Source organism: Stegodyphus dumicola, chromosome 3 (assembly GCF_044657685.1).
Source record: "Stegodyphus dumicola isolate Sdum_Otavi_A_Nest chromosome 3, ASM4465768v1".
Lineage (NCBI taxonomy): Eukaryota > Metazoa > Arthropoda > Arachnida > Araneae > Eresidae > Stegodyphus > Stegodyphus dumicola.
In genome coordinates, this window is record NC_140770.1 from 184,988,847 (window position 1) to 185,006,268 (window position 17,422).

The 17,422-nt window shown below is 33.2% G+C and overlaps 2 protein-coding genes across 4 annotated transcripts in view; one reads left to right on the plus strand and one right to left on the minus strand.

Moving 5' to 3' along the window:
• The window catches only part of LOC118187642 (calmodulin-alpha-like), a 220,127-nt gene extending 210,346 nt beyond the window's left edge, over positions 1–9,781 (minus strand). Inside the window, exon 1 of one of the 2 annotated variants that reach the window (XM_085813701.1) lies at positions 9,702–9,781. In XM_085813701.1, the coding sequence (XP_085669827.1) occupies positions 9,702–9,764 (63 nt within the window). In that variant the 5' untranslated portion in view covers positions 9,765–9,781. The remainder of the gene's footprint in view (positions 1–9,701) is intronic. The other variant, XM_035357898.2, reaches the window with a different exon arrangement.
• A 335-nt stretch (positions 9,782–10,116) lies between these two features.
• LOC118187643 (troponin C) overlaps positions 10,117–17,422 on the plus strand; it is a 71,457-nt gene continuing 64,151 nt past the window's right edge. Inside the window, exon 1 of one of the 2 annotated variants that reach the window (XM_035357902.2) lies at positions 10,117–10,323. Coding sequence is in view for 1 of the 2 variants with exons in the window: in XM_035357901.2 (XP_035213792.1) it covers positions 10,321–10,323 (3 nt within the window). In the remaining variant the exon portion in view is untranslated. The remainder of the gene's footprint in view (positions 10,324–17,422) is intronic. The other variant, XM_035357901.2, reaches the window with a different exon arrangement.

A 17,422-nucleotide genomic window follows, 5' to 3' on the forward strand; every position in this document is an offset into this window, starting at 1 on the left:
TGATTGTTTTCGTCTTACTAACAAAGACAAACCCTAGGAAATTGCTTTTGAGGTCACGTTGGATCTTTCCATTTTAACTTTTGAGTTTATGCCAGCCTAATACAGGAGCCGACTAGCAGAGATAACGGTAAGAACAGGCGATACTCGTATTACAGGGAAACAGAAATGAAAATTCATTAGATATTGTAATGTTAATATTACTATGTACTTTTATTGGAATGTACATTTCTTTAAAAAAAATAATACTGTGATAGTTACTTAGACTATTACTGTGTTAATGCATTCACGACTACGTTACATTGTTATGTTTTTACTATAACCGCGACCTTCGGAAATTAAATTATTTGCACAATTTCCCCATCTCGATTTTGGATGTTAAAACTACATAAAAGAGTCTGATGTGTACACCACATGACTTCTTTGTATGGCCTATAAGGGTGAAAATACCTTATGATATGTATATGTGCGTTTGGCGTAGCTAATTGCAACGAAAATGGGAGGTGTACAGTTATATATCACCACAGTCCCACATGCACAATTTCAACGTCCTACGGCTACTCGTTTGTGTGTTATGTGATATTAATGCATACGTACGTACGCATGTACAGGCGTCACGAATCGATTTTACTATCCGTTTTGGGAAAAAGAATCTTTCATTCTGTCCGTAAAACGTAATACAAAAACTTATTTCAAATGGATTCGTGAGCGGTCAAAAAGGATATTTTCCCTGAAATATGATATCCGAAATTTTTAGCCATTACAGTACTTACTTTACTTCGTACAAGGATGTAAAAAGGGGAGAAGTACGATATAATGAGATTATTTATCACAATAACATAAATATCGTGGTAATATTCATTTATTTGTTCTCTTGGAAAGAATCGAATAAAAATGAAGTCCACCAATTACTCGTGCGGCCTAAAGAAAGATATCCCCTGTTGCTTGTATATTATAGATGACAGTAATGACCAAACGACTTTGCACAGTTGCATCATAGTCTTGATCGAGAGCATCTCAGGAGAAAAAAATCCAAAGGTCTCGTAAACACCTATTCCCCTTCTATAAGCTTCACATTGGCTCAAGAGACTTCTAAATGTTTTCATACCACAAAGTAAGTATGTTATGTATCTGATATACAGCATCAGAGTTGATGCATAATACAAAGAATTTAATACGTGAATTATGCACTGTAAGACGTTAATAAAATTAAATAAAGTATGTTTTACTTTGCACTTTATGTTTACAGTGTACTTTCTATTTCTCTTGTGCCTATAAAAAATATGAAGTCTTCTAGCGCTTTGCCTTAATCTGCTTACGGTTTCAGGAGATGAGAAAACACTAAAAGTTACTCTTTCAAATAAAAGTACTACATAAGCAATGAAGCATCTGATTCGCTCATATGCATTTGACGGGGGAGGTGCTGTGGAGAGACAGCACTGATTGTCTGAGCTGTTGCATTTCGCAGCATTAGGGCATGTTCTCCCTTTTGCCGCGTTTTGTAACATACGAACCATTTATTTTCATTTATTTAAAAAAATATTTATTATCCACAGTAAACCACTGGTACGTAAAGCAGCAAGAACCATATAGCTGTATAACAAAAATAAGCAGACACAAGATTACCACTGGTATTCAACTAAATGTTTAATTTAACTTAAATTTCTGTTACAAGTGGATGATATATTCGACAAATTTTTTTTTAAAATTTAACATAGTAAATTTCTCATTGGCCTTATTTCACAAATGAGCAAATTATGTTTAATCTATAGCGAATAATTTTAATAAAGTAATTTTTATATGTCAGTCACATTTTATGGAAGTAAACTGGCTCACATTTAAAGAAAAAATACTTGAAATAAACTATATCATTGTTGTTTGAAATCGGAATACGGAATCTGCAGTAAACCTCAGCGATATAATGACAGTAGCAGTGAAAAAACGCTTGAGAAGGATGTCTTTAATTTCTTACAATTTAAAAAAAAGTTCCATTGATTTCTTATGCTCTCCATATGTTATTTATATTGCAAGATCTGGCCTTTTTAGCTATCATGTAATATCACTAGATTTCAATGTTCAACCTGGCACGTTCTTGCGCAGGAGTGAAGGTGAACATAGCAGGGAAAGGGTGTAAAAAGCCTTTTTTTTTAAGCACAACTTTTTAACAGAAAGGCACGGACTTGATGCATACAATAGCACCGACTACTTGCGGTGAGAGCATAAATACGAGTATAATTTAATAATAAATACAAAAGGTAAGAGGTAGTGCTGGTAGAGTTTAATTTAATCTGACAGGGTGACTTAGCAACTCGCATGGGCGATAGATTAACTAACGGCCAGAATGTGTAACCGCTATTAAGTTTAATAGCTGGACGATAAAATAGTAAACGTGCGCTACGCTAGCGAAATCACGCTCTAACTTTCTCTTTTCACCCTCTTAAATACTCTATTCACCTACTTAATTTGCATTCTGGCGAGGAAATGCGAGAAGAAAGTAAGAGAATTCAGAAAAGGTACCAAAATTAAAATAACTGGTTAGTGAACTAAGGGGAACACTACAATGTATAATCTGTAAGTGGGGAAAATTAATTTATCGGCTCTTTAAATAACTTATATAATTCACATAATTTATTCATTTATTCAAATAAGTCTACGCATAATTTTGAAAGAAAATTAAATTTTGATTGTTATGTTACAAAGCAACTATAGAGAAATTGTTCACCAAATCCAAGTAATGACGAGTTATTGTTGACCATATTTTAATTCTGTTTCTAATGTAAACGTGCCGTAGGAGTTTGTCCTGCCTTTTTTATACTCCGTAATTGACAATATGTGACCGTGAGTACTCCGTGGGGGATAAATTCCGATTTAGAGACTCAGTTCCGGTTTAGAAACTTGGTTTGGTGTCCTTTTAGCTGCTGAAATTTTAGCCGAAAGGGAAAATCGTGTACTTTGAGCCGAAATTTCTTCTGCTCACACAGAAGGGAGAAAAGTAGCTTTTAAGTCACCGTCGAATCAAGGTTAGAGAGATAGCAGAGACTATTAGCATGTCCAAAGAACGTGTTTGCCACATATCGAATCGAGATTTAAATATGCGAAAGCTGGCTGCACTTTGGGTGCCGCGTTTGCTCACTTTGGGCCGAAAACGTGTCCGAATGAACATTTGCACCGTTCTGTTGGCGCAATAAATTGGAGTTTTTTCGAGTATTAATCACTATAGATGAAACCTGGATTCATCATTACAGTCCAGAAACAAAAACGCAGTCAAAACAGCGGACTGCAAGGGGAGAATCGGCTCCAAAAATGGCAAAAACTGTTCCTTCTGCTGGGAAAGTGATGGCAACAGTTTCCTGAAACTGCCATGGGATTGTCTCGATGTTATTACCTTGAAAAGAGAAAACCATTACCGAACCATACTATGCAACGTTACTTGACAAGATGAAGGCAGAAATTATAGAAAAACGGCCACATTTGCAAAAGGAAAAAATTTTGTTTCACCAAAACAGTGCTCCATCTCACATCTCAGCGGTTACAATAGGAAAAAATCTATAAATTATGATTTGAACTGCTTGACCACCCTTCCTATTCGCCAGACCCGGCGCCAAGTGATTTTTTCCCCCTAAGCTAAAAGAAGCTCTTGGAGGACAAAGATTTTCATCATATGAGGAGATATTACAGAGAAAGATTCCACATATTATTTGGGCGGTTTAAGAGGATGGGAGCATTGCTGGAAAAAGTGTCTAGACTTACAACTAGTTTATGTAGAAAAATAAAGGTAATTTTAGAGAAAAAATATTTTTTTTCTTTGTTTAGGTAGGAAACTTTTCAGACAGCCTATGTATATGCTTTCCTCCGTATTTGTTATACATTTAACGAAGGGAAAGAGTCTGACTAAAAGTTCGTGTATTTATTATTATTATTTACAATTTCTTTTCTTTACTAATAGCTAAAATCTCCGCTTGGAAAACTGTACTTTCTGAGCACAAATGTTCTTTCCAGAGTATTTTTAGATTTTTCGCTTTACATAAAATATTAACTGTTTACACTTTTTCTTCAGTTTTTGATCCATCTGTATATGCTTCTGCTATTTACAGAGTGATGGCTACTTTCAGGTACAGGTAGAAGTGAGAGGAACACCAGAAATTCACCGCTGGTCGTACTGGTCTCACTAACTGTGAATTTCCGTCTCAGTTTTGAGGATGAACACCCCCAAAAAAAGCCGGTCCAAGGGTCTTCCACCCCTAGTTCCCTGCAACCAACCTCTCTAGAGGACTTCCGGATCGTAATGTATTTTTAGTGCCCCTTTCCGTACAGACACTGTACGCTTACAAATACTCATGTCTTCTCAGGGATTTAAGCCCGAGCCCAGTACATCATTTAGCGTCACTAACCACTATGCCAGCAGGGCGGCTGTAGCTGTCAACAAAAATTCACTACTTAGTCTAAGAGCATCTTTTATAATGATAGCCTTAGTCATAATCGTGCACAACCTTAGTCGTGTGGTGTTAGGCGTATGGTGTTGAAGTTATTACTCAAAGCTATACATTATATCAGCCTAATCCAGCCACATAAGCCATTAACTGGATCTCGTATTAACATGTTTTCCATCAAGTTAAATAAATATGTTTCTCTAATTATTTAATATTTTTATGAAAATAGCAATATATACAAGAACTGCATTTTGGAGAATTTAAATTCTTACTACATTGTTCTGAAATTTTATATGAACTAATTTTATTGAAAATTTGTAGTAATCGTTGATTATTATTTATCTGAATCATTAATAATTTAACAGCTTTTCATTGAGTAATGTTTCAATATCAAGTATGTATTTTGTCCTTTTGAGCTTCACACATGCTTCTTAATAGACAGATGTGTAACACCTTGTGGTTACAAGAATTTTCTATGTGCGAGAAAATTTGTTCCAGTGTGTAAATGACCGGGAAAGCATAACACTGAAAACAATATTTCCAGTTTTCTGCAGAAAACAAACTAAAATTATTTGCTGCGCTTTTTGTTTAATAAGTCCGCGAAATTTAATGACTTTGAACTTCACACTATCTTATTTCCACTGCTTCCCAGTTAACAGTTTTCACTCTGAAGGAATGTAAAAAGAAAAATATTACATTTATAGTATTATATGCTTTCATTTAATTAAAAATTAACTTTGCTTGTCAACGTAATCTCAATACTCGTATTCATTCAAGATGTTATTGAAAATTGGCCCATATAGCTACGATTGGCCCGTCTATTGTAAATTCTCAAGGCCAGTTGTATACAATGTTAATACATTAACAACTCAATGCTCGGGAAAAATTTTTTGCGTTAATTTAGCTAGCTGTTCTCAGTTACTCAGTTAAAAAATTCTGAAATTGTATAAACAAAGAGGCATTTCCACAATTAAACATTTCTTTCTAATTTCTTATATCTCTTTGTTTTACTTCTTTTTAGAAGAAGTTAAGGCAGAAGCCTTCGAGTATTTGGCCCTAATACAGTGATCTCGATTTGGAATCTCTAGGAAGAACAAGGATGACGTGGGTGGATGTCAAAAATATTTAACATAGTTAGTGTTAGCATTTCCTTTAGTAATTTTCAACGCATCTCTCACCGATTTATTATTTGTAACTAGCATAATTATCAAGGCATTATCGATTATTTGTGACTACTAATATTCGCAAAAAGTAATAACTATTTTCAAAACTGATATTTGTTTGCTTGTTAGCGAATAAATATGGTTTATCTTGTTATCGAATGACGTTCAATACTTAGGATAAATGAAACATTCTGAAGATTTTTTCAGATCACTTACAAGTTGCAACGAAACATGAATGCAGATAGTCCTTCTGTCTATAGCTCGTGAAAAATTGCGGGTGGAAAAATGGATTCACGGTGATTTTTGCTCAAGACCTTAAATCTAGAGGCTGCAGTTATGTTTTTGGAGAATACAGTTTTAAACAGAGAGTACTAAAAATCAAATCGAGAGAGTCTCAGTACATTTAAGTCTTGAGATGACTTTGGAACTGAGGAATCTTATGCTGTCCTGCTACATGTAGGCGCTAAGCATTTTACTGCTGCTGCAATCTCTGTGGGTGCTAAATTCTTCTGCCCAGCACCTTTCACAATAGTAAACCTTTTGCCTCCTCTAAATTCTGCTGGCCAATTGCCTCTTATTAATTCTAAAATTTTTGTCGTCCTAAGATTTTTTTTTTATACCTGGCCGCACAATTTGGAAAGGCCCTGGTGACTGCCCTGTGGTAGACACAGTAAAAGTAAATAGAGCGTACCTACCTAAAAATCACATCAAAAGATTCTCAATACATTCAAGTCTTGAGATGACTTTGGAACTGATGAATTTTATGCACTCCTGCTACATATTGACAATAGAACCTGCGCTAAGCATTTTGCTGCTGTTGCAATCTCTGCGGGTCCTAAATAAACAGCCACTTCCCACCTGTAAATGGTATCGGGCTCTCTGGAAAGGAGGCAGTGGCGTAGCTAGGGTGGGGCAGGGGGGACATCTGTCGCCAAGCGCAGTATCCATGGAGGTAGGAAAGGGAGGAGGGGCCATTCCGCGCTAGAAGTGAAGCACTGCTTTGAAGCTTGGGTCACCAGACGGGGTGTTCTTTGTTTACATTCAGAAGCTCGCTTGATAAGATTCTGATAGTATTTCGACACACGACAGTTCCATAGAAATCGAAAAAGGGACACTCTCGCATGAAAGAAACATTCATAGTGTGATGGATAATAGCAATTTGTATAGTTTACTGACATTTACGCAAAAATCACATCTTGGTTATTTTTCGATAACTAACAACAGCGATTTTGATTATGAATTTGTTTTATAAAATTCTAAGCAGTTGCACTACAAAAATATAGATTTTAAGAAAATTGCTAAAAGAGATCTGCAAAAATTTATTTTCTAGAAGATTTGAAAAGTTTGAAACTTGATGGCTAAATGTAAATATAAAATTATGTATGTTAAAATATTTGTAATTAGGCATATAGGTCAGATTAAGTTTTTATTAAATAGAGTAACGCATGCAAGGGCTATCTGCCTAAAGAGAGAGATGCCATCGTGGAGGAATTTTGAAGAAAAACTTGCGTGGTTTTGAAGAAAAACTTTGAGTGGGTATTAAAAATAATACTTATAATTTTCATTCAAATTATATTCATATATATTTTTTATGTAAAACTTTCGGGTGTATGCTAAATTAGTGTAAATTACTTTACACGAAAAATATAGTGAATGCACAGAAATTAAAGATTTGCACATGCCGGAAATGATAAATAGGAAATATGTATGGGTATTTATGCATGTGCTTTCAAAACGCATGTATCTGCCTTTGACAAAATACTTAAATATTCATTAAATTATTTATAAATGTATTTGAAATGAAAAATTTATTCACTTATAAACAACTGTGAAAGTACTGTGAAGAAATCTAATGATTAAATGTATCTAATTTATAATGATTATAAATGTTATCTAAATATATAATAACCTTAATATTGAATTGTAAACATAAATTGAAATCCTGTTGACAAATACGTTATAAAACTATTTAAGCAAGAATTGTTCGTATTAGAAAGCAATCCGTTAAAAGGTATTGTAAAGCAAATGCTATGAGATGCGCACTTAAGAACGTAATAAAAAGTTTTGGAATATGTATTGTTGAAATGAAGGGTAAAAAAAAAAAAAAAAAAATCTGATAAGTATAATTAAAAGAATTATTCCCTTTACATTTTATAATAACTCAGTTACAAGTTTTAAATAATACTTAAAAAAAAAAAAACTTATTTTATTCCCTTTCAGAAATGTTCAGAGAAAGTCAAATACTATTTAATATCTATTTAATTATTAGGAATTAGCGAAATACTTATTTAAAGTATTTCGCTAATTCCTAATAATTCTCTAATTTAAAATGAACCGAATAGAGCATTAATTATAAATTGACTTACATTTTTCGATTTAAAAGAAGCCGAAAAATCATGTCATATTTAAGAAAGTATTTTAGGAAGAAGCTCTATAAATAGAAAAGAAATAATGCATAATTTTAATATTAATAATACAATAAACATTGATCTTAATTTTTGTACCTTAACCGAATAAAATCGAATTACCTTAATTTTTTTTTCTAATGTAATTAACGAAAACTTGTGAAAATATTTCATTCAAATTAAACCATTCTGAGAAAACTGTCCTGTGAAAAGTATAGCATTTAATTTCGTTCAGAATGAAATGTTGTTTAAAAATATGTTTTTTCACATACTTAGGACTCTGAAGTGTTGTAGAAAAAGAAAATATATACATTTATATGTATATTTGCGACGTAATTACAAAATATTTACACCCGAACGCGTCAAATCCCATAGAACTCAATGGTAAATGACCCAATGTTTTGGTCACCACGTAGGGATCGCCGGTGCTTCAGAGCAGGGTATGGAGAAACTTGTTTAGGGCGACTCCGTCTTACTTCCTACCTCCATGGCAGTATCCAGGGGGCGCCAAATTGATGATACACATATCAGAATGAAATGCTTTTTATTCTCGGAACACAGAAAGGAGCGCAAAATCTTTAGGTGTCCCCGGGCGTTGAAAACCTTAGCTACGCCTCTGAAAAGAGATAGTCACTTATAACCACGATAACAACCAAGCAATGGTCATAATGTTCTAAAGAAAAGATAGAAAAAAAGAGAATTTGAACACTTTATCTGCGCACACTGGAGTGACGAGCAGTCACTTTTTGGTAGGGTCAGCCAACATCTATAAACTTACGGATGTACTGAAGTAGCTAAAAGAGTGTAATAGATTCTTCATATCGGCAAGACCATATATAAGCGGCCCAGATTACTTTTTAACGGCTTTAAAAATGTGTATGTATATGCATCTTGAAATATATCCGAAAAACTAAAGCTTTATATTAAAAGTACATAAATCCAAGTAGCAGAGGTATTTTGGCAGTAAAATCATGAAACCTATTTCTCATGGAAGTTTTGGACAATTTGGGGTTTCTTAGTAAAACGTTTTTCGTAGTATTTGGAAATAGTTATCTTACTTAGAAAATGAGTGTTTAGCTTCTTTTGATTTGCTGAAGCAAGAGCTAAACCATAGTATTTATATTATTATCAGTTATTATGCTTATTAATAGTGAGAATTTCATATGTTTTGAGGGATTGGATTTGCCTTGTGCTGTAGAGCATATAATGAAAAGCATATTTTTGTTAAGACTATATTTTTGTTAAGACTAATAAAAGTTGTGAGAAGATGGGCATTTAGTTGAACTTTTATATTTGCGAAACTCTTTTTATGAAGATTTAAGAGCTATTCAACTAAATGTAACTAAGGAAATTTTGCTGACTTCTTAATATTTCCAAATGCAATTTGTTCGTATACTTTACTATGCGTTTGATACAGCTTTTAAAAGTCACCTAATTAAAATTTTTAGTATTTAAATAATTTTTTTAATTTCCCCATTTCACTGAAGTAATTAATAATTCTTAGTCGTTGTTCTTTTTCAAAGATTTACTTAAAAAATGAAAAGTTAACTGTAAAGCGATAAAATGATGCAAGTTTTTAGGTTTTCTAGAACAAATTTTCCTGCTTAGCATCGACTAAGGATTGAATATTTATTAATAACTAAAATATCCACATCTTTGTGAAAAGTAAAGAAAAGAAGAAAAATCTTCAGGAATTTCAAACTTACTCCATCGACAGAGATATTACGAAAACTCAGAGAAAACATGAAACAGATTTGCTCTCTTTTCATTGTCTTTGAAATGTTTGCCTCGTGTTCCTCAACTAGCTTCGACTGAATGTACACGAGGGAAAAATGAGTCGAGTCTTTTCAGTTTTTCTTAGAAACAGAAAAAAACGGAAAACTGCGGAAACGCGTGTTCGTTTTTCCAAAGCACTCCCCCGGCTGTATATCAGTTCGACCAGACAGTTTGGCCCAATGTTTGTTTTTTCAGCGCGCTCTGTTATAACCATATTTTTAGACGCCCAGCCGTGGACTGGCAACGTAACCTTAGATGTCTTCATGTAAAAGGCTTTTTTAGGCGGTAGTGTGAGGGCCACTTAGGAATATCTGTGACGTCACTTTTTAGAGCTCTCAAGGAATCCAGATGGCTCTCTGAATGGTGAACTCTGTTGAGCTTGCCTTTTCTTTGACAAGGCTTCGCTGTTGGACGGTGGTCTCGTTGTAATTTTCGTTGGAAGTGCATTAGATATTCTAGAAAACTTGTGATTCGTGTGATCTGTTTCTTCTTTGAGATACATTTTGCTGAATTTTGGATATACACGGTTAAGGGATAACATTTTTTAAAATGGTAAGTCAAATTTATTGCTTTAGTTTTTGAAGATCTGAAGAACGTAATTATTTTTTTAACTATTTCACTAATAATGTATTAGTTATGGCAATACTATACTTTTTTTAACCATTTTCTTAATTTTGAGTTGAAGACGTATTAATATTTTCAAATATAATCCAATACAATTTGTTCACGGCAAAAATTTAATTTGCAAACATGATATTTGCTTGACGTACTGCTTCTAAAATAAATACAATATTCTATTTCAAAGAATCATGAATATATTCTGTAACACTTCAGAAATACTGAAATTTATTACAAGGTCATATTCTTTTGCTTAAGTAAAAAATAAAATGTATTGGATTTTTTTCTTATGTTAGAAAAACATTTTTAAACTTGTTATTTTACTTGCTTGGCCAAAAACTAATGAGAGAAAAGGGTTTCCCTTCGCGGGGGGGGGAGCAGATAATGATCTGCACATACTATATACATATTTTTCATAAAAACATAAACTCAGTGCGTTTTTTTCAAAGAAAATTTATTAATATATCTTCACATTCTTTATTAATTAGTTCCTTTACCTTAGTAAGAAACATATTTACTATAAGAATAAAACTTTTAAAGCATTCAGGCATTACTTTGTTTGACTTATATAGTTGCAAATAAATTACTAAAAATTTTACGCTTTATTATTAATACATATAATGCTCTTAAATAGATAGAGGAAGTGCGCGAAAACAAAGCACCAAGATGAAGCGATATCAAATAATTAAAATTACATCGTTTAAGCAAGTTTTAAAGAATGCATGTGAGATATTGACCAGATATTGTGAGATATTGTCTCATATCGCATTTGTATCTTTTTATGCTACTAAAAACATAAAAGATGACTGTTTTAATAAACAGAGTAACGTTTCTCTCTAAATGAAATCATTATTGCACCTTACTTAAATTTTCAAATTTCTCGTAAAACTTTCTAGCGACATTTAAATTTTTAAAAGTTCTGTATTATTTCTAAAACATCGATGATAATTTGTTCATAATCATCTGACGCTATCATCCATTTGCGGAAACTGTTTTAACAAGGACCTTAAGATAATAATTCTCATTAGAATTAGAACTAGCAAGTCAAGTTTTGTTTAAGATTTCACTTTGGAAATTACTGCGGTGCGAATATTTGCCGCTCCTTTTTTCTGGGTTGTTTCGTAACATCTTAGCTAAATTAGTGTTCCTTGAAAGCTAGATTACTTAAGAAATGTATATAGACTTATCGCTGGGAATAACAAATGATGAATAAGAACATGTTGGAAAAAGAAAAAATATTCCTTATAATACTACTTGGTGGCAGGCTATTCGTTTGGGTTAGACAGAAATATTTATATTGATTTAGAATTCACTTTTTACTGTATGTTTAAAAACCGAACGCACGAAGACTTACAATCTGGCCAAAAGTTTCTCATTTTTTATTTTATTTCATCATAGAAAACTTCACTTTGCTCTAATGCAGCATTTTTTTTTTTTTTTTTTTTTTTTGTTTTTTTTTTTTTTTGTGGTTGCTCTTTACTTCCTTGTACGCTGTAAAGAAAATATTGTAATCGAGAAAATTTTCGGATATCGTATTTCAGCGGAAATATCCATTTTGACCTTTGCGTGACGTCTGTGTAGTGGAACATAATTTAATGCTCTTATATAATTATTAAGACTTCCTAAGTGGCAACATGACGTAATGTTTTGAATAGTTATTAAGATTCGCCGTGTGGCAACAACCGGTCGAGCTAAAAACGTCCTTACTTGAAGTGTTCTTTGATAAGCGTTGCGTAAGCTTTATTTCTTAAAAGTTTGTTATATTATGTAAAAAATAAGTAACATGTTGCAAACAAGACTGGAAATTGTAAAAATAAGTATACTGTATCTTTTAAGACCAAAATAAGCATTTATTTTATTTGTGAAATGCTCTGATTGATCAGTTTCGATTTCGCTTATTCATCAAATCCACATCTGTACGTATGCTCAGAATAAAAGACTCTTTTTTTCCGAAACAAATTGTAAGTTATAACATTTATGCTAGTTGCGCACCTCTCATTTTACTGCATTTGGTAGTACTAAATCTGTATATATTAAAGTCCTTACCTGGATTTTATTTTCACAGTCTTCGGTGGTAGTTTTCCAGTTACAGAAAATGACGAAAATACTCATGTTTCGGCAATGTGAAATTAAAAGAAAAAAATTATTTTCAATAAATAGAGAAATCTAACTTCTAATGCAGTCTCCTGGCTACTATACTAGTTATAGGAATATACTATAGTTTTATACTCTTTATGGAAAAATAAAATTTTGAATCCCGTACGGCAAAAATTGACTGGAATACTTAGTTTCAAAATTTGAAATTTTTTGTCATTTTCAACTTACCTCGAAGGATCAGTTAACTAAGCTTTTCTTTAACTAAATTTTGTTTATAGAAAGCTTTCTTTCATTAGAAATAATTTTAAATTTTGCTTTATGTTCAATTAAAAATATATTTTCTATCCTTGCTTTTGAGGATAAACCTTAAAATCATTTTTAATTAAATTATCTCGTTTTTGAAATTTTCTTTGGAGTCTTGGTGAAGAATTAACTAAAAGTTGATTTTTAACATAGTGTAGTTACCAATATCTATACGGTATAAAAAATAATGTGTGTGTTTATGTATTTCTTTGTTCGCGATTAACTCAATCACTACTAGAGCTATGTCACCAAACTTTCTACAATTCTTTTCTGGGTCCTGGGAAAGGTCGAAGTCCTCATTCTCCCCCCCCCCAAAAAAAAGAAATAGCTAACATCAGATATATTAATTAAAAATTCTGCAAACGCTTTTTTGCCCTCATTTTTCCGAGTGGCAACAGTCTCGCAAGCTGGAGATAAAAATCTGCTTTATTTTGAGAAACTTTGCCACTGCTCGTTTTCAAATCGTATAGTTTGTTAGTAAAAAATTTCTAACTTTTGCAATGAAATAAATATAGCATTGTCAAACATTAAATACATTATTCCCGATCCCAAAAATTCGTGGGAAGCCATTTCGACTGTTCCCATCTTCGTACGACTTTAATCAGCCGAGATATTAATTAAAAACTCTGAAAATACTAATTTTCGCTCTTATTTTTCCGAGTGGCAACAGTCTCGCGCCTTAAAGATAAAAATGCTTAAAAGTTCGAAAGCATAAAAGATAAAAATTTCGAAAAGTGTTGCTTCTGCTCGCTTTCAAATCGTAGAGTTTTTTAATAAAAAAATTTCTAATTTTTACAAAATCTATATATATAAAGAAGAATGTCTCTTTGTGTGTTTGTTTGTTCGCATTATTGATTTCTGATCAATTGTTATGAATTTTTACAACATTTAATCGACTAAAATTGAATATAGGGGAAATATTGGATGGAACTTGAGCTTTTACGACCATTTGATCTCTCATTATCAGCAACAATTTGCTGATAATGAGAGAGAATTTATTTATTTTTCTATCGACATTTTTATGTGGGTTCCATATCGCATCAGAGTGAAAAATGTATGTCTATGAATCGTATTTTTTGAATCGTTATTAGAGAAGGATCACAACAGTATCGTTCTCTCTGTTGTTGTATACATTACTCTCAATCTAATTTAAGTGGCATCGAGTACTTCCGCTAGTTAAATGATTAAAAAGGGGAAATGAAAGGGAAGTAAACAAAATGCAATCTAAAACTTCAGATTACAAACTCTTCAAAGAATTTGCCATTAAAGTTTCAAAAGGTCAAAAAATTCTTTAAAAAACAAAAATTTGTGACAATTGCAAGACTAATACCTTTTCCTGATATGTAGATTTTTAATTAATATTTGAAACAATTTTGAGCCGAGTTGTTATGTGCTAGGCCTTATATTTTAAGGATTAAATGTCCAGAAATTCCAGATATAGAACATAAATAAGCTGTTCAAAATAACAAAGTCGAATAAACGGTAGGAAAAAATTTCTATGATAACATTTCATTATATACACTCATGTCCAAAATTATGTTTACATGCATAAATTCACGGATTTCTCAGAGACTATGACTAATAATTTAATGAATTTTCGTGGAATCATACATAACATGATGACACATAAATGCAAAAGTAAAAATTGAAGATCACCTCATATGATATAAAATTGTAGCATGAAACAATAAAAATGGTAATAAAGTGTGACAAAGAGAGTTAAGAAAAAAAAGGAATGATTCAGAAAAGTCTTACGAATTTAATATGGAATATGATCTTCCCTGACTTGTACACACATATCACAACGTGTTTTAAGGCTGGAAATAACGTTATTAACCACAGTTTGGGGAATTAATCTCCACTCTTCCAGCAATGCCGTCTTCAGAGCATTTACATCTCTAGGAGGACGATGTATACGTGCAATTGCTCTTCCAAGGTAGTCCCATAAGTTCTCTATCGGGTTAAGGTCAGGAGAGTTTGGTGGCCAAGGTATTCGCTTAATGTCTTCACTTTTAAGGAATTCATCAACGAGGTTTACTCGATGTGCACGGGCATTATCATCCATAAATAAAACGTCAGGTCCATATGCACCCCTGAAAAGTCTTACATAAGGATCTAAGACCTCATCTCGATATATCTGGCCTGTCACAGATCCGCTGCTGAACACGTTGTAGGGGCGTACGTTCATCGATCATTATTCCACCCCATACCATCACACCTCCACTACCGAAACGGTCACGTTCCACAATGTTCGAGGGATCATTTCGTGTTCCTGACTCCCTCCAGATGTAAACACATTTAGAATCACCAGTTAAACTAAACCGCGACTCATCAGTAAAAAGAACATGGGACCATTGATGTTCAGTCCAGTTTTGATGTTCTTTACACCAATTAAAGCGATCCCTCTTTTTCTGTGAAGACAGTAAAACACATACCCTTGGCTTTCTGGCATAAAAGCCTTTTTCATTAAGCCTTCTGTATATTGTTTGCCGTGATGCAACAGTTCCAGTGGTGGCTGCAAGCTCTGAACTTAACTGGCGAGCAGTAGCCTTTCTGTTACGACGGGCAGTTAATGCCAGATACCGATCTTCAGAAGCAGTTGCCATTCGTTTCCGACCTTGTCCAGGCCTCCTTACAACATTTCCATCATTTTGAAACTGTTTCCATAGCTTAGAGACTGTCTGTCTTGAAATATTCAGACATGTGGCTGTTTCCATGATTGACTGCCCTGCTTCTAAACGGCCGATAATTCGCCACTTTACAGATTCTTCCAAATGATACTTCGAAGCCATAACAAACCGCTTTGAGTCCCTACACACTGAAATCAAATGCTATGTTGCAGAAATTCACTCAAATATTCAGTTTGCGGAAAGCGCTTGATTCACCCTTGGATGACGTAACGCCTAGATTTGCATATGACAAACCGTTTGATTACTTTTGGTTTGGATAATGCTAATTAGGCTTGGTTTTCACACATTCCCTGCAAATACGGATCACATTGATTCGATATTTCATTGAATATCATCATTTTTGGGTATTTAAAGATAATTTTGGACATGAGTGTATTAACGTTATGTGGAAACGTGCATTTATTTCAAGACACACCTGTGCATTTATTTCATTGGATCGTTTGTGCACTAGAACTCACAACAAATGTTTCCTCTAACTGTACTAGTTTTTATTTTACAACAACACGAAATCCATTTATTCAATATAATAAACACCTTGTCGATACGTTTGCTAATAATATTTTAATTAAAAAAAATTCTGACAGTTACTTTTTGACATGGTTATAATAGTTATGCTGTTTTCTTGTTTTATTTATAAAATTTAAATAATTAAACTAAAATCTATTTAAAAATTTACTTGAATCCATGCTAAATAATTAAGTTGATTTATTTAGGATTTTTGTATTCTGAGCTGTTCTTTTTAAACTAATACTGAAAATTTTATAAATTTCAACTTACAGGAGATATTATAATATTCATTTCTCGCCCTGTCACTAACTTCAGTTTTCAGCATTATTTGTATTTTTTAATCTACATTCGATTTCTTAAGTTCCTTTTTAGCAAGCTACGATCAAAATTTTCCTGCATTTATGCTGAGATATAAGTGATTATGAAACGGTTTTACTCCAGATATATCAAGCCGCCAGTTTCAGCAAATATAACTTAGACGAGAAAAATGTCATTTTGAGTAACAACGTGTAATTATGGGCGTTTTTAGCCAAATGCTTTGAATTGTACGAATGCTGTAGGAATAGATATTTTTACAACGAAATACTTTGAATCCTTTAGAATAAAAAGGTTAAAAACGACATTGGTTTTACTCGAAATATTTTTTGCTTTTGAAAGAAATAGAATTATTTAGCAGTGAGTTATGGAGCTTTGGAATTTTAACATTAGCACTAACCCGACTGCATTCGTGCAGTAAATACTGGAACTCGCTCTGGGTAACTCAAAACCCTACTACCATTTATCTCTCCGGGCATTTCAAACCTAGTACCATTTTTCTTCGTAAATAAAAATGATATATTACAAACAAAATAAGAAAACAATAAAAACATTTATTTTACAATTGCAAATATTACTTGCGTTCAGTTTATACAATTTTTATAGATAGCATGTTGATGTTTCATACAATTTTTTAACACTTGCAGAGAAATTAGGTTACTTTTATGGGGGAGACTTTAAAAATGAGCAATGCTTTCGTCGGGAACCGCGGACCTCTCTAGTACGCGCCGAGTGTGCTGGCCATTACACCACGGAGGCATGCTGAAAAGGCGGGAGAAATAGCTTATATACTCCCCTTTTAAAGGGCGACTGGGTTTTAGGGCACCCAATCGCTAAATCCTGGTAGTGAAGAATCATCATTCGACACCTTTTAGTTCGAACGCCACTGTAGAGACATTAGGATTTTTTCGAAACAGGGGACATGAAAAATGAGCAATCGCCTGGCCGGGACTCGAACCACGGACCTCTCAAATACGCGCCGAGTGTGCTGGCCATTACACCACGAAGGCATGCTAAAAAGGCAAGGGGGAATATCTTATACACTTTTAGAAAATGAATCTAGAGTTTCTAGTTTTTTACTAGGACATAATACACATCTTTTATAAGTTTCTTTACGTTTT